The sequence below is a fragment of the Equus przewalskii genome, chromosome 13 (genome assembly GCF_037783145.1).
Source record: "Equus przewalskii isolate Varuska chromosome 13, EquPr2, whole genome shotgun sequence".
Taxonomy (NCBI): Eukaryota; Metazoa; Chordata; class Mammalia; order Perissodactyla; family Equidae; genus Equus; species Equus przewalskii.
The window spans coordinates 22,919,535-22,942,127 of record NC_091843.1 but is presented as its reverse complement, the minus strand read 5'-3'; the positions used below and the strand labels follow the sequence as shown (position 1 = coordinate 22,942,127).

The following is a 22,593-nucleotide window of genomic DNA, read 5'->3' as shown; positions in this document are numbered from 1 at the left end:
TGTACACTACCCCTTTGTGTATTTTCTGTGATAGTACAGAAAAATGAAAAAAACAATGGTTTTCATTAATGATGCAATAATGCAACTCCCCATTTTATATAATTGATTTTTTGGAAAATTACTTATTGCCCAATGGCAGGGTTTTATTGTACTGTTGTTATTAACAATATTTGTGATTTCACTCCCAATTACAGATGAGGGAACTAAAGCTCAGAGACATTAAGAATCTTGCCTGAGGTTGCTCAGCAGAGGCAGGATTAGAACCCACGTCTGATTCCAAAGCCTGTGCCCACATTCTGCTCTTTCCAAGTGACCTAAGCACATGAGAATCCAGCAGGGTATTTTTAATTCCATCTTGTGTTGAGTGACTCAGTACTCACCACTGGCTCTGAGGGCTGGAGAGGGACTGTTCTGCTTCTTGTCCGGGTTCATTCTTATCAGGACCATTCGCTGTGGATTTACCAAGTTGACTCTTCTGGTGTTGGCGGATCATTTCTGCCAAGGTCTCCTGGACTTCTGCAACGGTTCTCTGTGCGTTTTGGAAACTGGCGTGCTTTTCTGAAAAGAGCTCCTTACAAGCGTTCAGTATTTGCTCATTTTCTTCTGTGAGTTCCACATCTGGTGCTGGGGGCCTGCTTGGCTCTGCCTGAGCTTTCGGGTCAGTTTCTTTAGGGTTGGCATCAGCCAACTGCTGGCTTTGCTCAACAGAGGCCATCCTTCCGTCACCAGCCCTGACCCAGACACTGGATTTGGGGCAGGGCCTGGAGAGAGACCACCAGAATTCATACAGACGTCCATAAATAAAAAAGGCCTCCAAGCTTTTGAAAGCTGGTGTGGCGGCGGACTGACAGTCACTCAGTTTGTCTCTTAGGGGGTCACAGCCTAGAAGAAAAAGAAAAGGATTTAGGGTTGTGTATTTCTTTATCTGCCAGAAAGCTAGCTTCCTGTCTACCTGTTGTTTCCTATCACCCGAGAGCCACACCCCAAGAAAAAGGAGAGCAGTGATCCATGGGACCACATGCTTCCCACCAACAGCCAACCAGAGCTAAACATTCCCTGGCTTAGGACAATGTTCTTGTTCCTACAGGCTACGAGTCCTTCCAAGCATGACAGAAAAAGTATTCCATCTGTCCCACTCAAGGCTCTTGGGTAAGATCCCACTGTGCCTCTGAAAAATCAGTGACTCATTATGCAGCTCAAGAAACGTCGCTCTTTTTGCTGTGCTTCTGTTCTTCTAACTTGTGAACACACTGCTGTTTCTCTTTCTTTAACTGTGTGTAGAAAAGTTATATCGGAGGTGGGAAGGCAGGCAGGGCCAGGTGAAGGAGAACAGCTCAGTCATTCTGGCTACCTCTTAGGAGCCTGGGTAAGAGAAGTCAAACTTTCTACTAAATGGCGCAACTGGCCAATTCCTGTCTTTCGATAACCTGTGCACTGCTGGTGCCACACCGTCGGTGGTGGTTCTGTCATCCCTTAGTGGGCATGAACCAGCAGAGGTGGGGGTCATTTACCCTTGGGAAGAAAGGCTGCGTGCACTTCTTGCATGATGGTGAAGTTTCCCGAGTCGTAGCTCCGGACCACAGCCCGAAGCAGCGCTTCCACTGCCGCGTCCCAGGAGGCCATCTGCTGGCTCAGCACAGCCAAGGTCAGGTCATGGCACATGTGAAGCAGGAGCTGGAGGGAGGAGCCAGAGTCTCAGTTAAACATCCTCCCACACCAAGCACTGGGATGACACCAGAACTGTTCCTAACTGCACTTGGAAAGTAGACGCAGTCCACACTTAAGAAAGTCCTCCTACCTCCACCGCCATGTTTGCTTCCCCATCCAGAACTTTCCTACCTAGTTGCTCAGCAACATATACTGTCTGGTGTTAGTCTGTCCATGCTAAGACACAGAACATTTCCATTGTCAAATAGTCCTGTGTGCCCCTTGGCAGTCACTCCCTTCTCCTCGCCCCCTAGCAACCACTAATCTGTTTTGTGCCAATATAATTTTGTTTTTTCTAGAATTCATATAAATGGAACCCTAGAGTACACAGTCTTTTGTGTCTTAGTTCTTTCACTTAACATAATGCTTTTGAGATTCCCTGATTTTATTTGTGCATCAGTAATGGGTTCCTTTTTATTGTTGCATAGTATAGTATTCCACCGTATGGATACACCTGTTTGTATATTCATTCACCAACTAATGGACATTTGGGTTATTTACAGTTTTTGGCTATCGTGAACCAAGCCGCTATGAACATTGTGTACAAGTCTGTGTGAACACTTAATTTCATTTCTTTTAGTGAAAAATCTAGGCAGTGGGATTTCTGGGTCATGGGGCATGTGTATGTTTAACTACAAGACACTACCAAACTGTTTTCCAAAGGGCTTTACCATTTGAAGACATCTTGTTCCTCAAAAATATAATAATAATGTCTCCCCATTTGCAAAAGACAGAGTAGATAAATTGAGGTGTATTCACAGGATGGCTGTAGCAGCTGTAATGTCTCTGCATCAACATGCTTAGATTTTATCAACAGTGGTCACTGAAATGAGCAAGTCAAAAAATAAAAGATATGGTCTCACACAGAGGCTGCCTCTAGTGAGCGAGGGAAGGGCAAGGGGTCTGAGGAAGGGAACATGAAGGACGTCAACTTAACTGTATTTCTTTTACCAAAAACCAAAAGAATACACAAAACCAAAAAACTCTACGAAGCAAAAACGACAAAATGTGAACATCTGCTAATTCTGGTTAATGGATACTTATAATTCTCTGTGCCTTTCTCTATTTTTAGACTTTTTTCTTTTAAAAGGGAATATTGATCTAAGACCAACTTCAAAGCTAAAGGGCTTTAATTAGTCTGAAGGGATCCTTCCAGCTTGGGGGCCTGTCTTAGTCTTTTCTGAAATGCAAACTGGCATTCTATTTGTTTCCTTATTATACTAGATGTGGATTAAGGAAGTCTTAATACTGAGGAATTAATACCAAAAGCTTACGAAGGGGGTACCTGTTTGGAGGGAGTGTTATTTGTAGCAGACGGGTACTTGATATTTTGCAGCTGCTGGAACGCTGTCTGATGCTGCTGCGGGGTGTCCAGGCCAAAGGCGCTCTTCCACACTGCAGTCACCCTCTCCACGAAGGGCCCTTCGATGCTCGTGGCCCACGCATTGTGAGAGGGGGGGCTTCTGCCCTCTGGAAGCTGCTTTTCCTCCAGGTGCTGGGACAGTAGCTCAAGAAGGCAAAACACCAGCCTCTGACCCTGGAACCCAACAACACAGGAGAGGAACCGTCATGCAGGGGAAGTGCTGGAATATCTAGAGCTTTCCCCAGTTTCTCAGAGTACCCGCCCTTTGCATCTGTAGCAAACCCCTCCAGTGCGCTGCCTGCCCAGTGTGAGTCGTATGCGAGGGGGGAAAAAGAGGTGACTTAATCGACAGTTTCTCTCTTTTGGGGGAATTCCTACCCATAGCCCTGGGAGCCCAAGCAACCATTTTAATAAAACAGCCCTACTATTGCAACCCCAACTATTGCCCTATCGATTGCAATTTAAGCCACATAGAGGTCAGCCACCTGAGACTTGTGGCCCAGTTAGAGAAAAGACAGGTTGGGCTCATCCAGTTCTTTCCCCAGTCCAAACTTTAGATTAAGGAATACAAAAGTAAAGCGTAATGGGCAGAAGGTGCTGGAGCAGACAAGCTGTGTAGATCTAAGGTTTGGGGCAGTGGTTAGGGGATATGTCCAAGTAGGTTTCACAGATAAGTCAGTTGGAAGAGAAGAGAACAGAGGCACAGAGAAGAAGCCTTGAAAAATCTTTGTTTTTGCTAGATTTTCTTTTGCCATGAGATTCCTTGTGTACCATAGAATAATATTTTCTCCACTAAGCCTGCGAAGGTCTCTTTTCCATACAGCCAAAACAGCCCTATCAGAACAACATTTAGCATAAACTTTCGGGTTTTCTTGCTCTGTGTAGGATGGTGTTTAAGAGAAAAAAAGAAATGCTAAACAGCCATTCTGGAAAGTTTTTGGTTGCGAATAAACAAAAAAATCTCTAGATTCGGTCATTTTATAAATAATATACCAAGTGACACTGTCTTTGAGGGTGTACTACTGTGTCTCCATTTTTATTTTGCAGTGCCCAGAAAGCTCCCTCCTGACCTAGCACTTTTCCTGGGATCTGAATATTCACCTAGGAACTGTCTTTGGGCCCAGTTACTCCACCAGGAAAAGAGGAACTGAAAAAAAGTTCATGTTAGTATCTCACCAGCCAAAGTGGTCTAAAATGGACCAAATGCTTACGTGTTTCGGAAACTAGATGGGAGTTTTTAAAGTAATCTCAATTTTGATGTGTCAAAAAAGGCAGTGGTAAGTTACTCATTTTTAACAAATGGGAACAAAACATTTACCAAACGTTTTGATTTCACCACACTTCTTTATGGCTTACAGCTGCAGAGGGGTGCCACAGGCAGAGCACCGTGATTTCTGATAGGGGCCACTCCGTCTCCCTTTTCACTGATGTGCTGATGGCATCAGTGAAGAAACACTACACTGCCAGCCCTGGGGCCGAGCTGACTGAAGTCTATTCAAAGATGTATAACAGACTGATCAGCAATGGGAATTACTGTGAATGACCACATTCTCTCACTCTGAATACGGCAACTGACAAGCCAGGGTACCTCAGTGGGCTCGTAGGGCTGGACACTTGTAAGGATACCTCCCGAATTGGTACAGGTTGTGCAGCTAGGTTATTCACTTGGAATTTGACTAGAAGAAGATTTGGGGCCCTTCTCCTTAAATACCAGGAGATACACCAATAGACTGACCTTTAGACTTGCATGGAGTTGCAGGGCTTCCTGGGCCCCCACCCAGTTCCTGGCCAGAAGCAGCTCCTGGGCACATCTGAGAGCCAGGGAAGAAGACAACTCATTCTCGCCTACGATCGAAGCCAACTCTGCAGCCGTTCTAAGTGATGCTGTATCCCCCTTTTTGGCCAAAACTTTGGCGGCATCGTAAGCAGAAGTGGCCCCTAAATAGCTATAATACAAAAGAAAACTCAAACAAAGTGTCATAAACAGACCCCTACTCCCACTCCCCAGAGGGCTGGATCTTCTTTCTGTCCGCTTTGCCTCACGTGCCTTCCTGTGGTCCCAGGTGTGTCACTGCCTCTGGCTGTTCCTGTAAAGGCTGAGGCCATCGCAGCACAGAGAAGGAGTGACAACACCATACTATAAGGACACAAAGGATCCTCAACATGTGCTGAACTGAACTCAAGCAGAGGATTCATTCCCTCCCATTTTCCTTAGTTGATGATACATCATTAGAAAAAGGTGTCATTTCTGAGTCTGCTACTGAGGTTTCTTGAATAGTTATGGTGATTTATATAATGACCAAGGAGGTAGGTCCTGCTGAGTCTTAGGAAGCTGGGTTTAATAAACACATGCTTTCTAACTTTCTAGTCACTTTACTTCTGCCTCTGAACTTACTACTTTTATTCTTGTCCTGCTCTTCTGTTTGCGCGCACTCCTGTTCCCTTCAGGCTTACCATTTGGCTGCTACGGCATAATGGCCATCTTTTTCAAGGATGGCTCCCCAGCTGAGGTACAGGTCCTTCAGGATCGGGTCCTCTGGGCGCAGCCGGGCCTTGGCAACCGCAATGGCCTCCCTACAGGCAAGAACAGATAATTAGCCGATCTGAAAAGACTCCTCTCTAAGAGGCCCTAGGAGGGGCTGCAAGATAGGATAACTTGGGCCAGCCTGGTGGCACAACGGTTAAGTTCGCACATTTTGCTTTGGTGGCCCGGGGTTTGCCGGTTCAGATCCCGGGTGCGGACATGGCACCGCTTGGCACACCATGCTGTGGTAGGCGTCCCACATATAAAGTAGAGGAAGATGGGCACGGATGTTAGCTCAGGGCCAGTCTTCCTCAGCAAAAAGAGGAGGATTGGTAGCAGTTAGCTCAGCGTTAATCTTCCTCAAAAAAAAAAAAAAAAGGTAGGACAACTTGTCCCTTCTGTGCTGTTTATGTTGTTCCCACTTCCTATAAAAAACTGTATTCTTGCATTACATGGGAAGTTAAAATTGCATGCTGAACTCAATTCTTCACCTAGGACAGCAGTTCTTAAAGTGTGGTCTGTGGATTCCCAGGGGGCTCATGAGGTCAAAACTGTTTTCATAATAAAACTAAGAGGTTATTTGCCTTTTCTTAGTGGGCTGACATTTGCCCTCATTGTGCAGAAGCAATGCTGGGTGACTGCTGGCACCTGAGCAAAAGCAGGTGGCGGCCCTTGTAGTTAAAAAAAAGAAGGCAAATGCCCTTAATGAAACAATAAAAATGATCCATTTTACTAAATCCCTCAAATGCATGTCTTTAATACCCTTGTGACAGAATGGGAAGAACATTTTGTGTTCTCTGCTGCACTCCCAAGTACTATGGTCATCTCTAGGAAAAACCTGTACAAACAAACCGCAAGCTGAACTAGCGGCCTTTTTTTTCTTGGAACCTCATTACTTCTTCAAAGGATAACAAACAACAAATGATAGTTATTCAGTGTTGGCAGATGTTTTCTCAAAAATAAACAAAGTGAGGCTGTTATTTCACAGAAACCAACCAACAGTATTGTTGCCAATGACAAAATTTAAGTTTTCAAGTGAAAATTAGAATTTTAGAAACCCTGTGCCTGCCACTGTGAGCTTGACAGCGTCCCCAAAGCTAAAGACTTTTCTGATGAGACTGACGGTGCTACTAAAGAAAATTCTTTTTGGGGGGTGGGGGGAAGATTGGCCCTGAGCTAACATCTGCTGCCAATCCTCCTCTGTTTGCTGAGGAAGACTGGCCCTGAGCTAACATCCGTGCCCATCTTCCTCTACTTTATATGTGGGATGCCTGCCACAGCATGGCTTGATAAGCCGTGCATAGGTCCATGACCAGGATCCGAACCGGTGAACCTGAGACTGCCGAAGTGGAGCGTGCAAATTAACCACTATGCCATTGGGCCAGCCCCAGAAAGTGATATTTTTTGATATTTTATAATGAAATGTGTTAACATTTGGAGGACGTGTATAATTCTGTGAACTAATATTTTCGAAATGACATACAACTTCTGACTGCAGCCAACATAAAGTTGTAGGTGGAATAAAAGTGTTTTAGAATAAGGTGATCTAGACAGAGCAATAGTTAAGAAGTATTTTGAGGGATGGCCCCGTGGCCGAGTGGTTAAGTTTGCGTGCTCCGCTGCAGGTGGCCCAGTGTTTCGTTGGTTCGAATCCTGGGCGCGGACATGGCACTGCTCATCAAACCACGCTGAGGCAGCATCCCACATGCCACAACTAGAAGGACCCACAACGAAGAATATACAACTATGTACCGGGGGCTTTGGGGAGAAAAAGGAAAAAAAATAAAATCTTAAAAAAAAAAAAGATTTAAAAAAGAAGTATTTTGAGACCTCAGCTTCCAGCCATGACGGAGTAATAGGGACCAGACTTACTCTCCTGCCACAAAACTAAAGAACTGGACAAAATATGTCTGAAACAACTGTTTTCAGACACTGGACACCACGGAGCACAGGATGGTGATCTTGGAGAGAAGGGAACCAATGATGCGAGCTCTCTCACGGCCTTCCTAAAGCCTTTTCCTATGGGAAACCCCAGCAGAGCCTCAGCAGTCTCACTGAGCTGAGAGACAACGCAATTAGAATTTGAGCGGCAGGATGCTAGGAAGGAAGCAGCTGTCCAGAGAAAGATCTTCAGAACTCTGCTTGGAGAGCCTGTTGAGTCTTTGGCTAAACGCAAAGCCATGCATGTGTAGGAAACTCTTTAAGGCTGGACAAACAACAGTCAGGGAACTATCAGCTGAATAATTCTCAGAGCTCACTCAGTGCTTGGGGACTTTTGAGTTTTGTCCAGCCAGACATTTGAATTCTCATTTGTTGAATATGTGAGGCATTCAGTAAAGACACCAGAAAGTAGGAGGGCAAACTAATTCTAGAATATCGACTTCTCTAACCCGGCCCTAAGAAAGCATAAAAATAAGCCATGAAAATATCTAGCTGGTCCACAAGTAACTTCACTGATTGTCAAAACTGAGTCCAACACTCTGTAAAGGAAGACAACCCAAAACAGGACAAACCAAAAGAAAGGCTCACCAAAGCCATCACATCAAATGGCTGAAAATCAGTGGAGAAAGTCCTAAAACAGGCAGAGAAAGACACAGTTCCCATGTAACAAAGATAAGAATAAATGCAGTGGTCAAGTCAAAAACAATGTAAGCCAAGAGAAAATGGAATGACATCTTTGAGGCGATAAAAGACAAGAACGTCCCATCTAGAATTCTCCCCTCAGTGAAAGAACCTTTAAAACCAAGGCAAAATTAGGGACTTATAAACAAACAAAAGTTGGTAGAATTTGTCACTACAAGAACCACACTAAAAAAATGTTGAAGTTCTTCAGGTGAAGAAGAAACGGATAGCAACCAGAAACTTGGATCTACATAAGAGAATGAAAAGTGCTGGAAATAAGACGAATGTGGGCAAATATAAAAAGTGTTTAAAAATTATTTTAAACATTTTTTAAGAAGATGATTGTTTAAAGCAAAAATTGTGATAGTGTAATGTGGGGTTATAACGTCAAATATATGGCAACAAAAGCAGAAAGGATAGGAGGAAGGAAAGAAGTAAGATGGGGTATACAAGAAGTGGTACAATATTATTATTTTTTCCTCTTCTTCTCCTCAAAGCCCCCCAGTACACAGTTGTATATTCTAGTTGTGGGTCCTTCTGGTTGTGCTATGTGGGACACCGCCTCAGCATGGCTTGATGAGTGGTGCCGTGTCTGTACCCAGGATCTGAACTGGCAAAACCTTTGGCTCCCAAAGCAGAATGTGTGAACTTAACCACTTGGTCTTGGGGCTGGCCCTGATACAGTATTATTTGAAGATAAATTGTGATAAATTAAAAATGCTCATAATAAACCCTACAGTAACCATAAAAAAAAAAACCCACAGAGGAGTATAGCTCATAGGCCGGTATTGGAGATAAAGAAAATATTCAGTTGATCCAAAAGAAAGCATGAAAAAAAGAAATGAACAATTACAGATAGGACAAATAGCAAGATGGTAGATTTAAATCAATCATACCAACATATACATTAAATATAAATGGTCTAAACACTCCAACTAAAAGGCAGAAACTGGGGCTTGCCCCATGTGGTTAAAAGTTCTGTGTGCTCCACTTTGGTGGCCCAGGTTTGCAGGTTCTGATCCTGGGCATGGACCTACTCCACTGATCAGCCATGCTGTGGAGGCATTCCACACACAAAATAGAGGAAGACTGACACACATGTTATCTCAGGGTGAATCTTTCTCACCAAAAAAAAACCCCCAAAAAGCCATATAAAAGGTAGAGACTGTCAGCCTGGATAAAACAAGACCAAACTGTATGCTGTCTCCAAGAAACAGTCAGCTCCCTTTGTTTGTCAGTACTTAGGTATGTATCACAGTGAAAGAATAATAACTTGGATAGGAAGGATTCACACCAATCTCAGGAGAATGGTTACTTCTAGAGAACGTATGAAGACAGAATTGGGGAAAGGCAATTCAACTAAATCTGGAATAACGTTATTTTTTAAAAAACTGGGGGCACACAGCTTTTGGGGTGGCTGGCAAGATTCTGTCTCTTTGTCTTATGCTGTTTTCTCTATTTGTGTTAGTATTTAACACACAGAAGTTTCAAAAAAGATCAGTGGCAAATACTGATAAAAGTTCACATTTGTTAAGTATAGGTGGTGGATGCATTGATGTTTGTTAAGCTAGTATATATGTTTCTGCATGTTTGAGATGTTTAATTATAATAAAAGTTTTAAGCTGGGCCAGCCCCAGTTGCCTAGTTTGGTGTGCTCCACTTCAGCAGCCCAGGTTTGGTTCCTGTGCGCAGACCTACACCTCTCCTCTGTCAGTGGCCATGCTGTGGTGGTGGCTCACATACAAAAAGAGGAAGATTGGCAGTGGATGTTAGCTCAGGGCAAATCTTCCTCAGCAGAAAAAAAAAAGTTTTATGCCTGTTATCAGGAAGCAGAGCTGTTAAGTACATTATTTTCATGTTATATCCAACTGTTGGTTCAACTGTAGGGTCATACAGACCTGTAGAAATGGTTTGACTTGAGCAGCTCCACAGCTTCATACACTTTGTGGATAGAAAGCAGATGAGAAGCAGCCTTAACATACTGATCCTGAAAACAGAGCTGTTTGGCAAAAGCTTCCACAGCCCACACCCACACGTGGTAGCCAGCTAAATAAAAGAAACAAAAGATTGCAGTTAAATAAGAAACAGGTTTAAGCAGAAAAATAAGCATGCACGTTTACACTTGGGATGAAAAGGCCTTGTTTTTTGTCACAGCATTAAGAAGAACATTTAGGTATCAATTCAATTGCCATTAAAGATCACCTGCTTCGTCTATCTACCTCTTCCTATACTCATATTTTGAAACATACACTGTTTGATTATGTAATACATACGAAATCGTACAAAATCCAAAATGTACAAAAGAGTATGGAAGTCGGGATAGTGGTTACTCTTGGCTGGGGTGTTGGGAGACAGTGAGTGAAAGGGAGCATGAGAGAAGCTTCCAGGGTGCTGGTGATGTTACGTTTCCTGTTATTACCAGTTTCTTTTGAAACCTTTGGAAATAAGTCTATGGATACATAACCACACATGTGCAAACATAAATGACAGTATTAATATTCTGTTGTGCATTTATACTTTGATTCTTTTCACTTACTATCCTTTGGAGTTTATTCCATATTGGAATGCACAGATCTGCCTCATTTTTGTGCTGTCTGTGGGAGTTTCTACTGTATAGATGTACAAAATTTAACCAGTCTCTTACTGATGGACATAGAGGTTCTTGTGATCTTTTGCTGTTACAAATACTGCTACAATGATAGTCCATATATATTTGTCATTTTGCATGTGTGAGTAGTTAAATTTCTACTATTAGAATTGCTGAATCAAAGGGTATGTGCATTTAAAATTTTACTGGACATGGCCAAAGTGTCCTTCAAAACAACGTCCGTCTTTAGTGGATGTGTCCTAGAAATGATGGAGCTTTTGTTGAATAGAACATACCGACTGGCGCCATAGCCACGAGATTGTCGGTCAGCTCCCCTCTTTCTGCTGCAGTCTGGAGAACACCTTTTAGATCTCCTTTCCAAAGCATTAGCTGGTGAAATAACTCAGGGTGGCCATTCTCCAAGTGACCTTTTCCTGTTTAGAGGAGAGATCATGTTAGCAAGATGTTTCAGGAACATCTGTCTGCACTGACTTCTAGAAAAAGAAAGGCAGGATGAAGGAGAGGAACGAACTCCTAGAACATGTTGTGACTTGCTGATGGTTAAGTCACTTCCTAGAGTGCTCGTGACGGGGCTCCATGTCACTTGTCCATCCACCCACCTTCACTTGCATTCAGTCACTCAGAGTGAACACTGTATGTTTAGGGTCCTCTGACAGATGCAAAGGGTCTATGTGAAAACGCAAACCAGGGAGCTCAAAACCCAGTTAGTTTACAGGGAAAACCAACCATGACCATGCCACAGGGTGGCAGCTGTAAAGGAGGTAGGTACAAAGCACTGGGGAAGCATAAAGGTGGACAGGATTTTGTTGACTGGGCTTGCCTCACCTTCAACCTCAATCATTCTGTAGAGGGTAGTCCTGTCTGTGAAAAGCCCCAGGTGAAATCTTTCCTCAAGATCAGCAGACACATCCTCATTTAGCTCTGCTAATTCAAAAAGACAAAAAATCAGATGGAGTGACTACAGAGGTTACTGTTTTCTGTCCAATTACTTCCCAACGTATGTCCAGAACCACTTCAGACAGTGAGAGTCCTCTGCTCCTGTTTACACAGGTAGCACAATAAGAAAATACTTCCCGTTTGTTAAGCTCAGCCTTGGCAAAATCCAATGAGACAATTTAGTTTGCAGTTTGCTCAAAGAAAGGCTTAGGAAAAAAAGAATACGAAAAGCCAACCCCAAATTCAACATGTATTTAAATGCAGTAAAAAACCCAACACAAAACAAAACCAAAAAAACTAACAAGTAAAAAAATGTCTGAATGTTCACTAGGATCTACTACACGGGGATTCAATGGTCATTTTGTTTTTTAAATAAGTCAACTGAGTAATTTTCCAATAAAGGAAATAATGTAAAACTATATGGTTAATTTTCTAAAGTCATAGGAAGTCATCATAAAATTCCAAAAAGAGTGCTATATATATGAAAGGAGCAGAAAATACCTCTGGAGAGAGTAGAAACTGGTGACAGTGTGGCCTCAGGGGAGAAATGGAGGAGTAGGTGTGAGGGGTGGAAGGAGATTTACTTTCTTTTCATACTGTTTGAATTTTATTTTATTGTGTGTGTCCCTTTTCAACACATAAAATTCAAAATTAAAAAAAAAATTGCTCAAATATCAAAATAATGCACATTAGATGAGGGCTTTGAAAAATTAAAGCCAAAAACCTTCTATAAACAAAAACTTCCATCAAATTTTTTTTAAAGGAACTGCCATATTATGGGTATATTTCCAATAAGCAAGTATTTTTTTTTTTCTACACGAAGATACTGTTTACTGGGGAAGAATAGTTGAAGCAGAAGATTCATGCTGAGATATTTAAGTCATCATACCAATTCTGACAAACAGATGGCTGGTTACAACTCAATTTATACCAATAAAAGGAGAGCATTACATCTCAAAGGCATTGTGGAGTGCTGACAGTGGGTCACAATGGGCAACCTGGCAGTGGGGTGTGGGGAGAGGGAAGGTTGGAAAAGAAAGAAGAAAGACAGACTAATTTTGGACATTTGTTTGCTCATTCATTCAGCAAATAAACAAGCACGTCTTATGTGCCAGTTCCCGGAAAACTACGGATGGGCCACGGAGCGTCTTTTTGTACCTGTGGAGTGTTTTGCAGTTGCTAATACCAAACAGTCCCGGTGAAGCTCCTCTTTGGACCTGTGGTCCAGGCTTGTACTCAGCGGAAGCATGGAGCGAGCTTTTCGCTTCTTGATAAAAGCTTCTGAAATGTAATAAAAGTACAAACTGTCTGAAGAAGAGCTGATCAGAAACACAAAACTGAATGCCCACCATGTGGATGTGACCTCCTGGAGGGGTACTGCTGGGCACAGAACGTTCCCACTCACAAAGAGGCTTTATGAATCGCATCAGCTGGGGGCAATGTTCCCAACACACACCAACATGTCCCTGCGAACACTCGTGAAGAGCGTCAACAATTGCAAACGACACTTCAGCAAGTCCTAAAAAAATATTTACACACATGACCCCAAACTGAAACATAATCAAAACATTTAAAAATATTTAAAACCTAAAAAAACCAAAAGCCATGCACTTTTGAGTTTGCAGTTGCATGTAATATTTGAGGATGCTTGAACAAAATATTTTAATGATTAGATACCAACCTGGCTTCTCTTTAGGTGTCTCCTTTTTTGGTAAAGTGACTTTGTTATTAGCGGTGACTTTTGACTTTTCAAAACCTAAGGAAACTGGAGTGCAGATAACTGATTCTCTAGAAACTACATCATGGAGGAAAAAGAAAAAAATGTTTGGATAAGAACAACGTAGAATGTAATTCTTTTTAAAAATTAAGAGCTATGCTGGCCCCGTGGCTGAGTGGGTAAGTTCGTGTGCTCCCTTTGGCAGCCTGGGGTTTCACCAGTTTGGATCCTGGGCGCGGACATGGCAGCGCTCGTCAGGCCATGCTGGGGTGGCGTCCCACATGCCACAACCAGAGGCACTCACAACTAGAATATACAACTATGTACTGGGGGGCTTTGGGAAGAAGAAGAAGGAAAAAAAGAAGACTGGCAACAGATGTTAGCTCAGGTGCCAATCTTTAAAAAAAAAAAAGAAAAATTAAGAGCTGTGCAAGGCTTAACGGTGTGATTTATCGACTACTCGAAATATGAGAGAAACACTTTGGAAAGGAGGCGTGGGCGGCCTCCCTCTCCCCACGGCACACACTGTGTTCTAGGAATCTGTAAGTTTACTACTCAGAACTTTGACTAACTGATCTAAAGAAAAGTTAGAAGCTTCTAGCCGCTACAACTTTATATCACAAGCCCAGGGATTCTTAAACTTGGCTCAGGTGACAAAGGACTTCTTACATATTTAGGTGACAAAGTACTAACTGTATATTTAATTACACAAACAAGGAACAACTTGACCAATAGAAAATATTAAGCGAATGTGATATGGAGTCACAATCCTGAGCATATACAACCATGAATTAAAAAAAAACCCAGCTGTTGATCTATTGGTAAAGGACATTTTGTGCAGCTATTTTGTGATAAAAAGGTATTTTGATGAGCCTAAAAACTAAATCCATAAGCTTTTAGCATTTTTTTTTTTTTTTGAGGAAGATTAGCCCTGAGCTAACATCTGCTGCCAATCTTCTTTTTGCTGAGGAAGACTGGCCCTGAGCTAACATCTGTGCCATCTTCCTCTACTTTATATGCAGGATGCCTGCCACAGCATGGCTTGACAAGTGGTGCGTAGGTCCACACCCAGGATCCAAACCAGCGAACCCAGGGCTGCTGAAGTGGAATATGTGAACTTAACCGCCGTGCTACCAGGCTGGCCCCAAATTTTAGCTATTTACCCAGACTATGGGTCCAACGGCTATCTCTTGCGATGGAGAGGGTCAGGGATCCCTCTGTACCATATATTTTGGCCATTTTAATTCTGTCAAATCAAAATATTCTCTTTTAGAATTAAACATGAATCACTGCTTCTATTTATATTGTTTACGATTTAATCATTCATTTTAACAGGTTAACAGGCACCAGTGCTTTAAGGTAAAAGCTTAAAAAAGATTTAAAGTGCTAAAATTTTATCCAGTGACAATTTTTTCTCTTCAAACTAGAAACAGACTGCATTTTTAGAAATTAGTGACGGAACCCTGAAAAACTGTTTTGTGAGAAATCTGAGAACTGCCACTATAGCTTAAAAGACCTGAAGAACCTCATCACCATTCATACATTTTTTTCCAGGAAAAAAACCAGGTACAAACTCAAGTGGGAAGGGTGAGAGCCTGCAAGTTCCCAGAGCGGTGGTGGCGTCTAGGTCAGACCTTGGTAAGGGACGGCAGTTTCTTTCCATAAACAAGGCTGATGATGTCATATTGTTAAACTCGTCCCATGTAAGTGTGTATGTATATACTACCCCAGCTTCACTCTGTCCCATGCCTTACCTGCCCAAGCTGGTAAAAAGCTTTCTCTACAGAACTTCCCTATCTCCATCCCAATCATCCACTAGATCCCCTTTAACACTTTGAAGGTGTTTAAAATATTTTAGAGTCTTAAAAAAATCTTTTTAAAAAACGCAGTTTCTAAGGGCATCAAAGATACAACCTAAGCTAAAGAGCTGGGAAAACAGGTCGGGGCAGAGCAGTGTGGCAATGAATAAGGACCTGGCTTAGTTTCCTGGTCACGACTATGAAGTCCTAGAGAGTAGGTGAATCACGGCTTTCGACCACATACCCGCTGAGGCGACCTCACAGGGCAGCTCCGGCTCCGGGGCTTCCTCCTCAGCCTCCTGGTCAGACACGCCATTCTCAACGGGCCCCGAGCTCTCCCTCGTGCTCTCCTCTTCGTTCCCGTCACACAATTCCTGCTTTACGGGCACTCTCGAGGTGAGTTTTTTCTTCTTTTTGGGCTTTGGCTTAGGTTGAGAGAGCCTTTTTTTCTCTAATTCAATACTTTTTTTACCTACAGGAATTGCAATTAAGAAAAGCATAAACTATATATAGTCTTGGTTAAAAGCACTTTAGGAGATAATCTCCGAAACCTCATCACTCTTTCTGATAGCATTCTTTCCTTTCCTTTCCTTCCCAATGGATTTTTAGAGTTACGTTACCAAAATGTTAACCAAACCAAACCAAACCCTTTTGGGATTTCATTAAATCATAAATAGGATGCCCAATTACCCCTGCATAATTTAGTGTGTATCCTACAAACAAGGACATTCTCCTACATTACTGCAGCACAACCATTACATCAGGACATTGACATCAATATGTTACTACTGTTTACTCCGCACACTCATTCAAGTTCCGCCAAGTGTACCAACAATGTCTTGAACAGCAAAAGGAATCAATCCAAGATTACATGTTACACTTGCTTATTAGGTCTCTACAGTTTCCTTCAGCCTGGAACAGGCTCAGTTTTCCTTTGATTTCCATGACTTGAAACTTTTTAAGATTATAGACAGTTATTTTGTTGATTTCCCCTCAATTTGGGTTTGCCTGATGTTCTTCATGATTAGATTTAGGTTGTGCATTTTTTGGTTGGAATACACAGAAGCAATGCTGTGTTCATCTTGGTGCAACCTATGATGTAGCACATAATTTCTATTCGTTTCATGATTTAGTTGTTTACTTTGATCACGTGATTAAGGAGTGCCTTGCAGGTTTCTCTCTGAAAAACTGTTTTCTCTTTGTATCTACTAAGTATATGCATCCACTAGTTTAATATCCATTGATGTTTCTTTTGCTTTAATAGAATTTTTTGTGTGTGTGGGGAAGGATTTGCCCTAAGCTAACATCTGTGGGCAATCTTTCTCTTTTTCTCTTTTTCTTCTCCTCAAAGCCTCAGTGCATGGTTGTATGTCGTAGTTCTAAGTTCTTCTATGTGAGCTCCCACCACAGCATGGCAACTGACAGATGGCTGGTGGGGTCCCTCAACTGGGAAGCGAACCTGGGGCACTGACGCAGACAGCTTGGAACTTTAACCACTAGACCATCAGGGTGGGCTCCACTTACGCTTCTTGACTAAAGATTGCTACGATGACTGGTAATTGTCTAATTCCATTGTTCATTCTACATTTATTAGTTGGCATTCTACTGCAAAGAAGAGCTTTTGCTTCTCCCCATTTATTTAGACATTCATTTATTCTTATTAGTATGGACTCATGGATTCCTGTTTTATGTTTTAATCTATTACGGTTACTTATTTACTTTTTTAAAGTTTTTATCCTTTGTTTTTTTTTGAGGTATAATTTAATGCAAATAAAATATATCCACTTTTTAATACTTTGATGAGTTTTGACAGATGTATAGTCATTTATCAGTCACAAATAAAATATAAAGTATTTCCATTATCTCAAAGCATTCTCTCATCCCTCCTCTTTGTAGTAAGATGCAACCCCTCCTGAGCCCCAGGCCACCTCTTCTCACTGTAGTTTTAGTTTTGCTTGTTTAGAATTCCCGATTATATACTGTATATTAGAACTATGTGCCCAGATTTTTTTGCTCAGCATGTTTTTTGAGATCATCCTGTGTTTATCAGTACTTACTTTCCTTGTATTGAGCAGAACTCCACGGTAGGGATGGAGCACAGTTTATTTACCAGCTGATGGACATCTGGGTTGTTCCCAGTTTGTGGTGATACAGATAAAGCTGCTATGAGCATTCTTTTATAAGCCTTTCTGTGGATCTATCATTTAATTTCTTTGGGAACGTTTCTAGTTGTTTAATATATTGTCTAGTTTTCTAGCTGTTCATGCCAGGTGGGCAAGTCTGGCACCAATTAATTTTTCATAGCTAGAAACAGAATTCTCCTGTTAATTATTTTCTAGTTCAGATTGTCCCGGATTGGTTAGGGGGAGCCAGTACAAGCTGGCTTCTCTGTCCTTTTGATCTATCTCAGTTCTTTGATGACTTTCCTTGTTTGTGGCATAAGATGATGTGTCACGGGGCCAGCCCCATGGCCAAGTGATTAAGCTCATGTGCTCTGCTTTGGTGGCCTAGGGTTTCACCAGTTTGGATCCTGGGCACGGACATGGTACTGCTCGTCAAGCCGTGCTGCGGCAGCATCCCACAAGCCACAACTAGAAGGACCCACAACTATGTACCGGGGGGCTTTGGGGAGAAAAAGGGAAAAATAAAATCTTTAAAAAAAAAAAAAGATGATGTGTCATGCTAATTTTGTATTTTTCCTGTCCCAACCTGGAATTAGCCATTTCTCTAAGAAGCCCTCGTTGGTCCCCTTTAACAGAGAATGATATTTAGAAACCAAGATCTGGGTGCTAGGTATACTTGTTTACTATTTGGGTATTGTCCTCAGGCCCCTCATGGCTGCCTTCCTCGTTTAGGCTCTAAACCCCCATCATACTGTCGGTGCCACCCTGCATGAATATCTTTCTTGCTTAACCCTGATCAACTCAATTACTATGGAAGGGAGAAAGGGAATTAGGCAAGTAAGGGCTCTAGGTTCTAACTGACCTTGAGGAGGCCGGGAATGTTCTTGCATGGAAGTGAGCCATTTATACACACAGAAGTCATCTGCCCCCGAGTAGATGCAGTCTGGATCCAGTGGTGACCATGCCACACAAAATAGTCGACCCCGATGTCCTCGGAAATTGCACACAGGCTCTTCTTGGAGAGCATCCCATACCTAAAACCAAAAATCACATGACAGAATAGACAAATTTCTAGTTACAGTTCATGCACCACATAACGACATTTTGGTAAACAGATCACATATATGCTGGTGGTCCCCTAAGATTAGTACCATCTAGCCTAGGTGTATAGTAGGTTGTATCATCCGTATTTGTCTAAGTATACTCTATGATGTTCACACAATGACAGAATCACCTAATGATGCATTTCTCAGAATGTATGACTGTATTCTATTGTTTTGGGGGTATAAGTTAAAAAAAATTTTTTTTCATCTGTGTACTCTTATTTCTCTTGTGATTTGTAATTTTCTCTTAGGAGTTCAATTTCAGAGAGTGCTATTTGCTGTGGGGGAGGCTTATGTTCTCTGGGATGTAGAGACATTCCCATGGGGATAATTTTGAGAGAGCTTCTAAAGGTGCCCTATGGATTTCACTGTCCTGAACCAGTGTCGTATGTTATTTTTTGGGCTGGGGATTCTGGTATCATGAAGAGAATTCTAATTCACAGCCCACACCTGCATGTGTGGTGTATGGTTAGGGTTCTAATTCTCACAGGTGATTCTTTTGTTCCCAAGTCTCTGGGCAAATAATCAATTTCCTTGCTGTTTCCTGAATTACTCCAGCCTCCACTTCACAGGAGGCAGCCCTTCATAGCTCTCAGCTTTGTGCAGACAGCTCCATTACAGCTCAAGACAGAGACATCCATCACAGATGTTAGAGCCCCATTTCCTAACTTCTATTCTGGTTCTGATGTCTGAAACTCCTATCTCATAGCTATAGCTTGGCATCTCATCTTTACTTTTTAGAGCTTGAAAATTTCTCACTTACCAATTTATTATTAAAAATTCTGTTCATGATTTATAGCCACCATTTCTGTGTTTGAACAGGTGCGAGTACTTGTCACGTCAGTTTAGTCCATCATACTGACAATAAGTCAACATAAAATCTTAAAAATATATTTTAAAATATATAGAAAAAACCCCCAATCTTAGCCTGCCAAGGGCCCAGATACATGGAATGAAACTAAAATGTCCTCTAGAGCTCAGAAAATCCCTTTCTGTAGAAGACCATGATGAGGGAAGGGAAACACACACGACTGGGGGAAAAGAGGAAAGAGTTTAAGTTAGAGGACACAGTGAAGAACTCACAGAATCAAGGACCCAACAGTACCTGAGCTGTTCCATCGTAGGAAGCGGATACCAGCCTTCCATCGTGATGTGGGCTCCACACCAGACTGGTAATCCTGGCTGTGTGCCCAGAGAGGGTCCGGTAGGGTTCTGTAATGGTCACTGGAGATTCAGGATTGCTCTCTACAAGACAAGGGGAAGACGTCATTTCTACCAATAACAAAAAAAGGACAGAGAAGTGAGTGTTACTGGGGCAAGAGTCAAGACTTTGCCATCTAGGTGATTTTCAGCAGGCAATGCTGCTCAGTGGTTAAGAGTGTGGCACATCCGCAGGGCCTGGAACAGGGGCTTACTGCAGGAAGTGTGAGCTGTCAGTTTTTCTTTCTAAAAGCTATCCAAATGAAAATTACACCTTCCGGATGTGATACTAAGGAAGACATATCATCACTTACATGGAACTCTGGCTAAAAATGTGTCGTCTGAATCTAATTGCGAGAAAACACCAGACCAACCCCAATTGAGGGGACATCTACGAAACAACTGGCCAGTATGCTTCAAAAACATCATGTAAGATTTAAAAAAAGGCTGAGAAACCGTTCCACATATAAAGGACATTATTGGATCAACCGACACAACTAGAATATGGATGGCAGATGAAATAATTGTATGTTGTTAACTGAATTTGATAGTGGAAATGTAGTTATGTAAGGGAACATCATTATTCTTACAAAATACGCAAATATTAAGGGATATGGGGGCATGATGCATGCAATACAGTTTAGAAAAAAAAAATGTATACAAACACAAAACAAAGCAAATGTGACAAAATGTTAAAACGCTGAATCTATGAAAAAGTATATGGGAGTTCTTTGTATTATTCTTGCAACTTTCTTTTAAATCTGAATTATTTAAGAATAAGAAGGTAAAAATAAAATGAACTTGAGTGAAACCAACCAGGATGGTAACGTCATCGACGATGATCTGTGCTGCGCGTCGGAACTAAGCCAATGCCCTTTGCCAACGTGGACGTTTAATCTGGAATCCCAGTAATAATAAGGACCGGGACAAGCTTTCTAACTATGCTCATGAGTCACGCACTGCCTACTCTGTTCTTAGAAAAATCTGTGTACATTTTAATACTTCTTCTGCATTGCTTTTAACTTGGGAGAGCCATTGTTAGAATCAATTTTTTTGTTGTTACAAATAAGGATTCTCGGCAAACCGGTGGAAATCAGGTCTAGAGAAACTGAAAAGGTCAGCGATTCCCACTGTGGCCGACGGCGCTGACCCTGCAGCACCCTGGAAACAGCTGAGTGTCGGACTATACTTCCTTCCTATTAGAGAAGAGCAATCCCGCTTCCTTCATATGGAAAAAAGGGCTCTTCTGACCACTTACTGTGGTTCTTCTGGGTGCTGAAGGGGGTTCAGAGAAGTCTGACACTCTTTAAGGAAGAAGTCACACACCTGGAAAAGATCAACCTGCTAGGAAGGGTAGAGCACTCGCCAGAACACAGGCGGGCTCTGCAGCGGGCCAGCGTGGGCTTGAAGCTAGGCTCAGTCATACACTAGCTGTGGGATTTAAGGAAATTAGTAACCTCTCTGGGCCTCAATTTAATCACCAGGAAAATGAGGATAACAAAACCTACCTCACAGGATTGTGGGAATTAGACGCAATCAAACATGGGAATGGAGTGTGTGGTGTGTTTGTAAAATACTCAAACGCTACAGGAGGGAATATAAACTGGCACAGTCTTTTCGGAGAGCCACTTAGCAATAACTATAATTAACTATACATTTTTTTTTTAAAGATTTTATTTTTCCTTTTTCTCCCCAAAGCCCCCTCGTACATAGCTGCATATTTTCAGTTGTGGGTCCTTCTAGCTGTGGCATGTGGGATGCCACCTCAGCATGGTTAGATGAGCGGTGCCATGTCCACGCCCGGGATCCAAACAGGTGAAACCCTGGGCCACCGCAGTGGAGCATGAACTTAACCACTCAGCCACAGGGCCAGCCCCTAACTATACATTTTTAATGTCCATGTCACCTAGCAATTCCACTTCCAGAAATTTTATTTAAGAAAAGTCCTCATTCAAGTTCATGAAGATATACACACAAGGGTATTCACTGTAGTATTACTTAAACTGTAAAAACTGTAAATAATTTAAATATCAATGAGGGAATAGATAAATACGGTATGTCCATATAACGGAATGAATAGGTATCTGTTAATAGCAGTAAGACAGATCTTTATGTACTGACATAAAACGATGGCAAGACAGATTTTGTAAATTTAGAGAAGAAAAATTTCAAACAATATTATACGGGGATTTCTTTTTAGCTAGGTATAGAAGATTCTCTCACACAAGTATATGGAAGTGCAAACCTATATATTAACATATACACATACGTAGGTAAATAAATACTTTAAAAATCTGGAGAAAACATGCAGTAAACTACTAACACTGGTTATTATGAAGGATGGGATTACGGGAGGAACTTTACGTTCTAAGTTAACATTTTTGTCATGTTTGAAAGGATATTTTAAATAAGATGAATATATTACTTTTGAAAGCAGAAAAAAATAAGAATAACATTTATTTTAATACCAAGAAGAAAGCAAACAGGTACAAAGATTGGAATGGAAAGCAGCTGAACACATCTCACCCTCAGTATGGAGAAACCAAAGTTACCTATGACAGTCTTCAGGTTGTGCACATAAATAACGGCATTGTTGGACCCAGAGGCCATCAGATAGCTCAGCTCTGGCTGGCTGCCATGCTCATGATGCCAACTAATGGTATTCACAAGCTTGTGGTGCTGCTGAATGGTGCAGATCAGTTTCAAGTTAGGAACCTGAAATATTTCTATTGATCTGGAATAAGAAACACACCAAGACAAAAAAGATGGGTGATCAAATTAGTTCCATACAAACAGAGATCTCATTTCTTCAGTCAAGGAAAGGTGAAACGGAAGAGGAGAACCGTATCTATCACTGCAAAGGTCACTCTCTCACAAAGAACAAGGTACAA

General features: G+C 41.9%; 1 protein-coding gene across 4 annotated transcripts in view; it reads right to left on the bottom strand.

Annotated features, from left to right (window-relative positions):
* Positions 1-22,593, bottom strand: part of GEMIN5 (gem nuclear organelle associated protein 5) — a 41,298-nt gene that overhangs the window by 2,696 nt on the left and 16,009 nt on the right. The window contains exons 13-26 of one of the 4 annotated variants that reach the window (XM_070569135.1): positions 22,255-22,436; positions 19,608-19,747; positions 18,262-18,433; positions 15,521-15,748; positions 13,442-13,555; positions 12,919-13,041; positions 11,650-11,748; positions 11,100-11,237; positions 10,115-10,262; positions 5,525-5,644; positions 4,806-5,016; positions 2,993-3,244; positions 1,512-1,674; positions 381-882 (exon numbers count right to left, since the gene is read on the bottom strand). In XM_070569135.1, coding sequence (XP_070425236.1) covers positions 381-882; positions 1,512-1,674; positions 2,993-3,244; positions 4,806-5,016; positions 5,525-5,644; positions 10,115-10,262; positions 11,100-11,237; positions 11,650-11,748; positions 12,919-13,041; positions 13,442-13,555; positions 15,521-15,748; positions 18,262-18,433; positions 19,608-19,747; positions 22,255-22,436 — 2,592 coding nt within the window. The remainder of the gene's footprint in view (positions 1-380; positions 883-1,511; positions 1,675-2,992; positions 3,245-4,805; positions 5,017-5,524; positions 5,645-10,114; positions 10,263-11,099; positions 11,238-11,649; positions 11,749-12,918; positions 13,042-13,441; positions 13,556-15,520; positions 15,749-18,261; positions 18,434-19,607; positions 19,748-22,254; positions 22,437-22,593) is intronic. The other 3 variants (XM_070569136.1, XM_070569138.1, XM_070569139.1) reach the window with 3 other exon arrangements.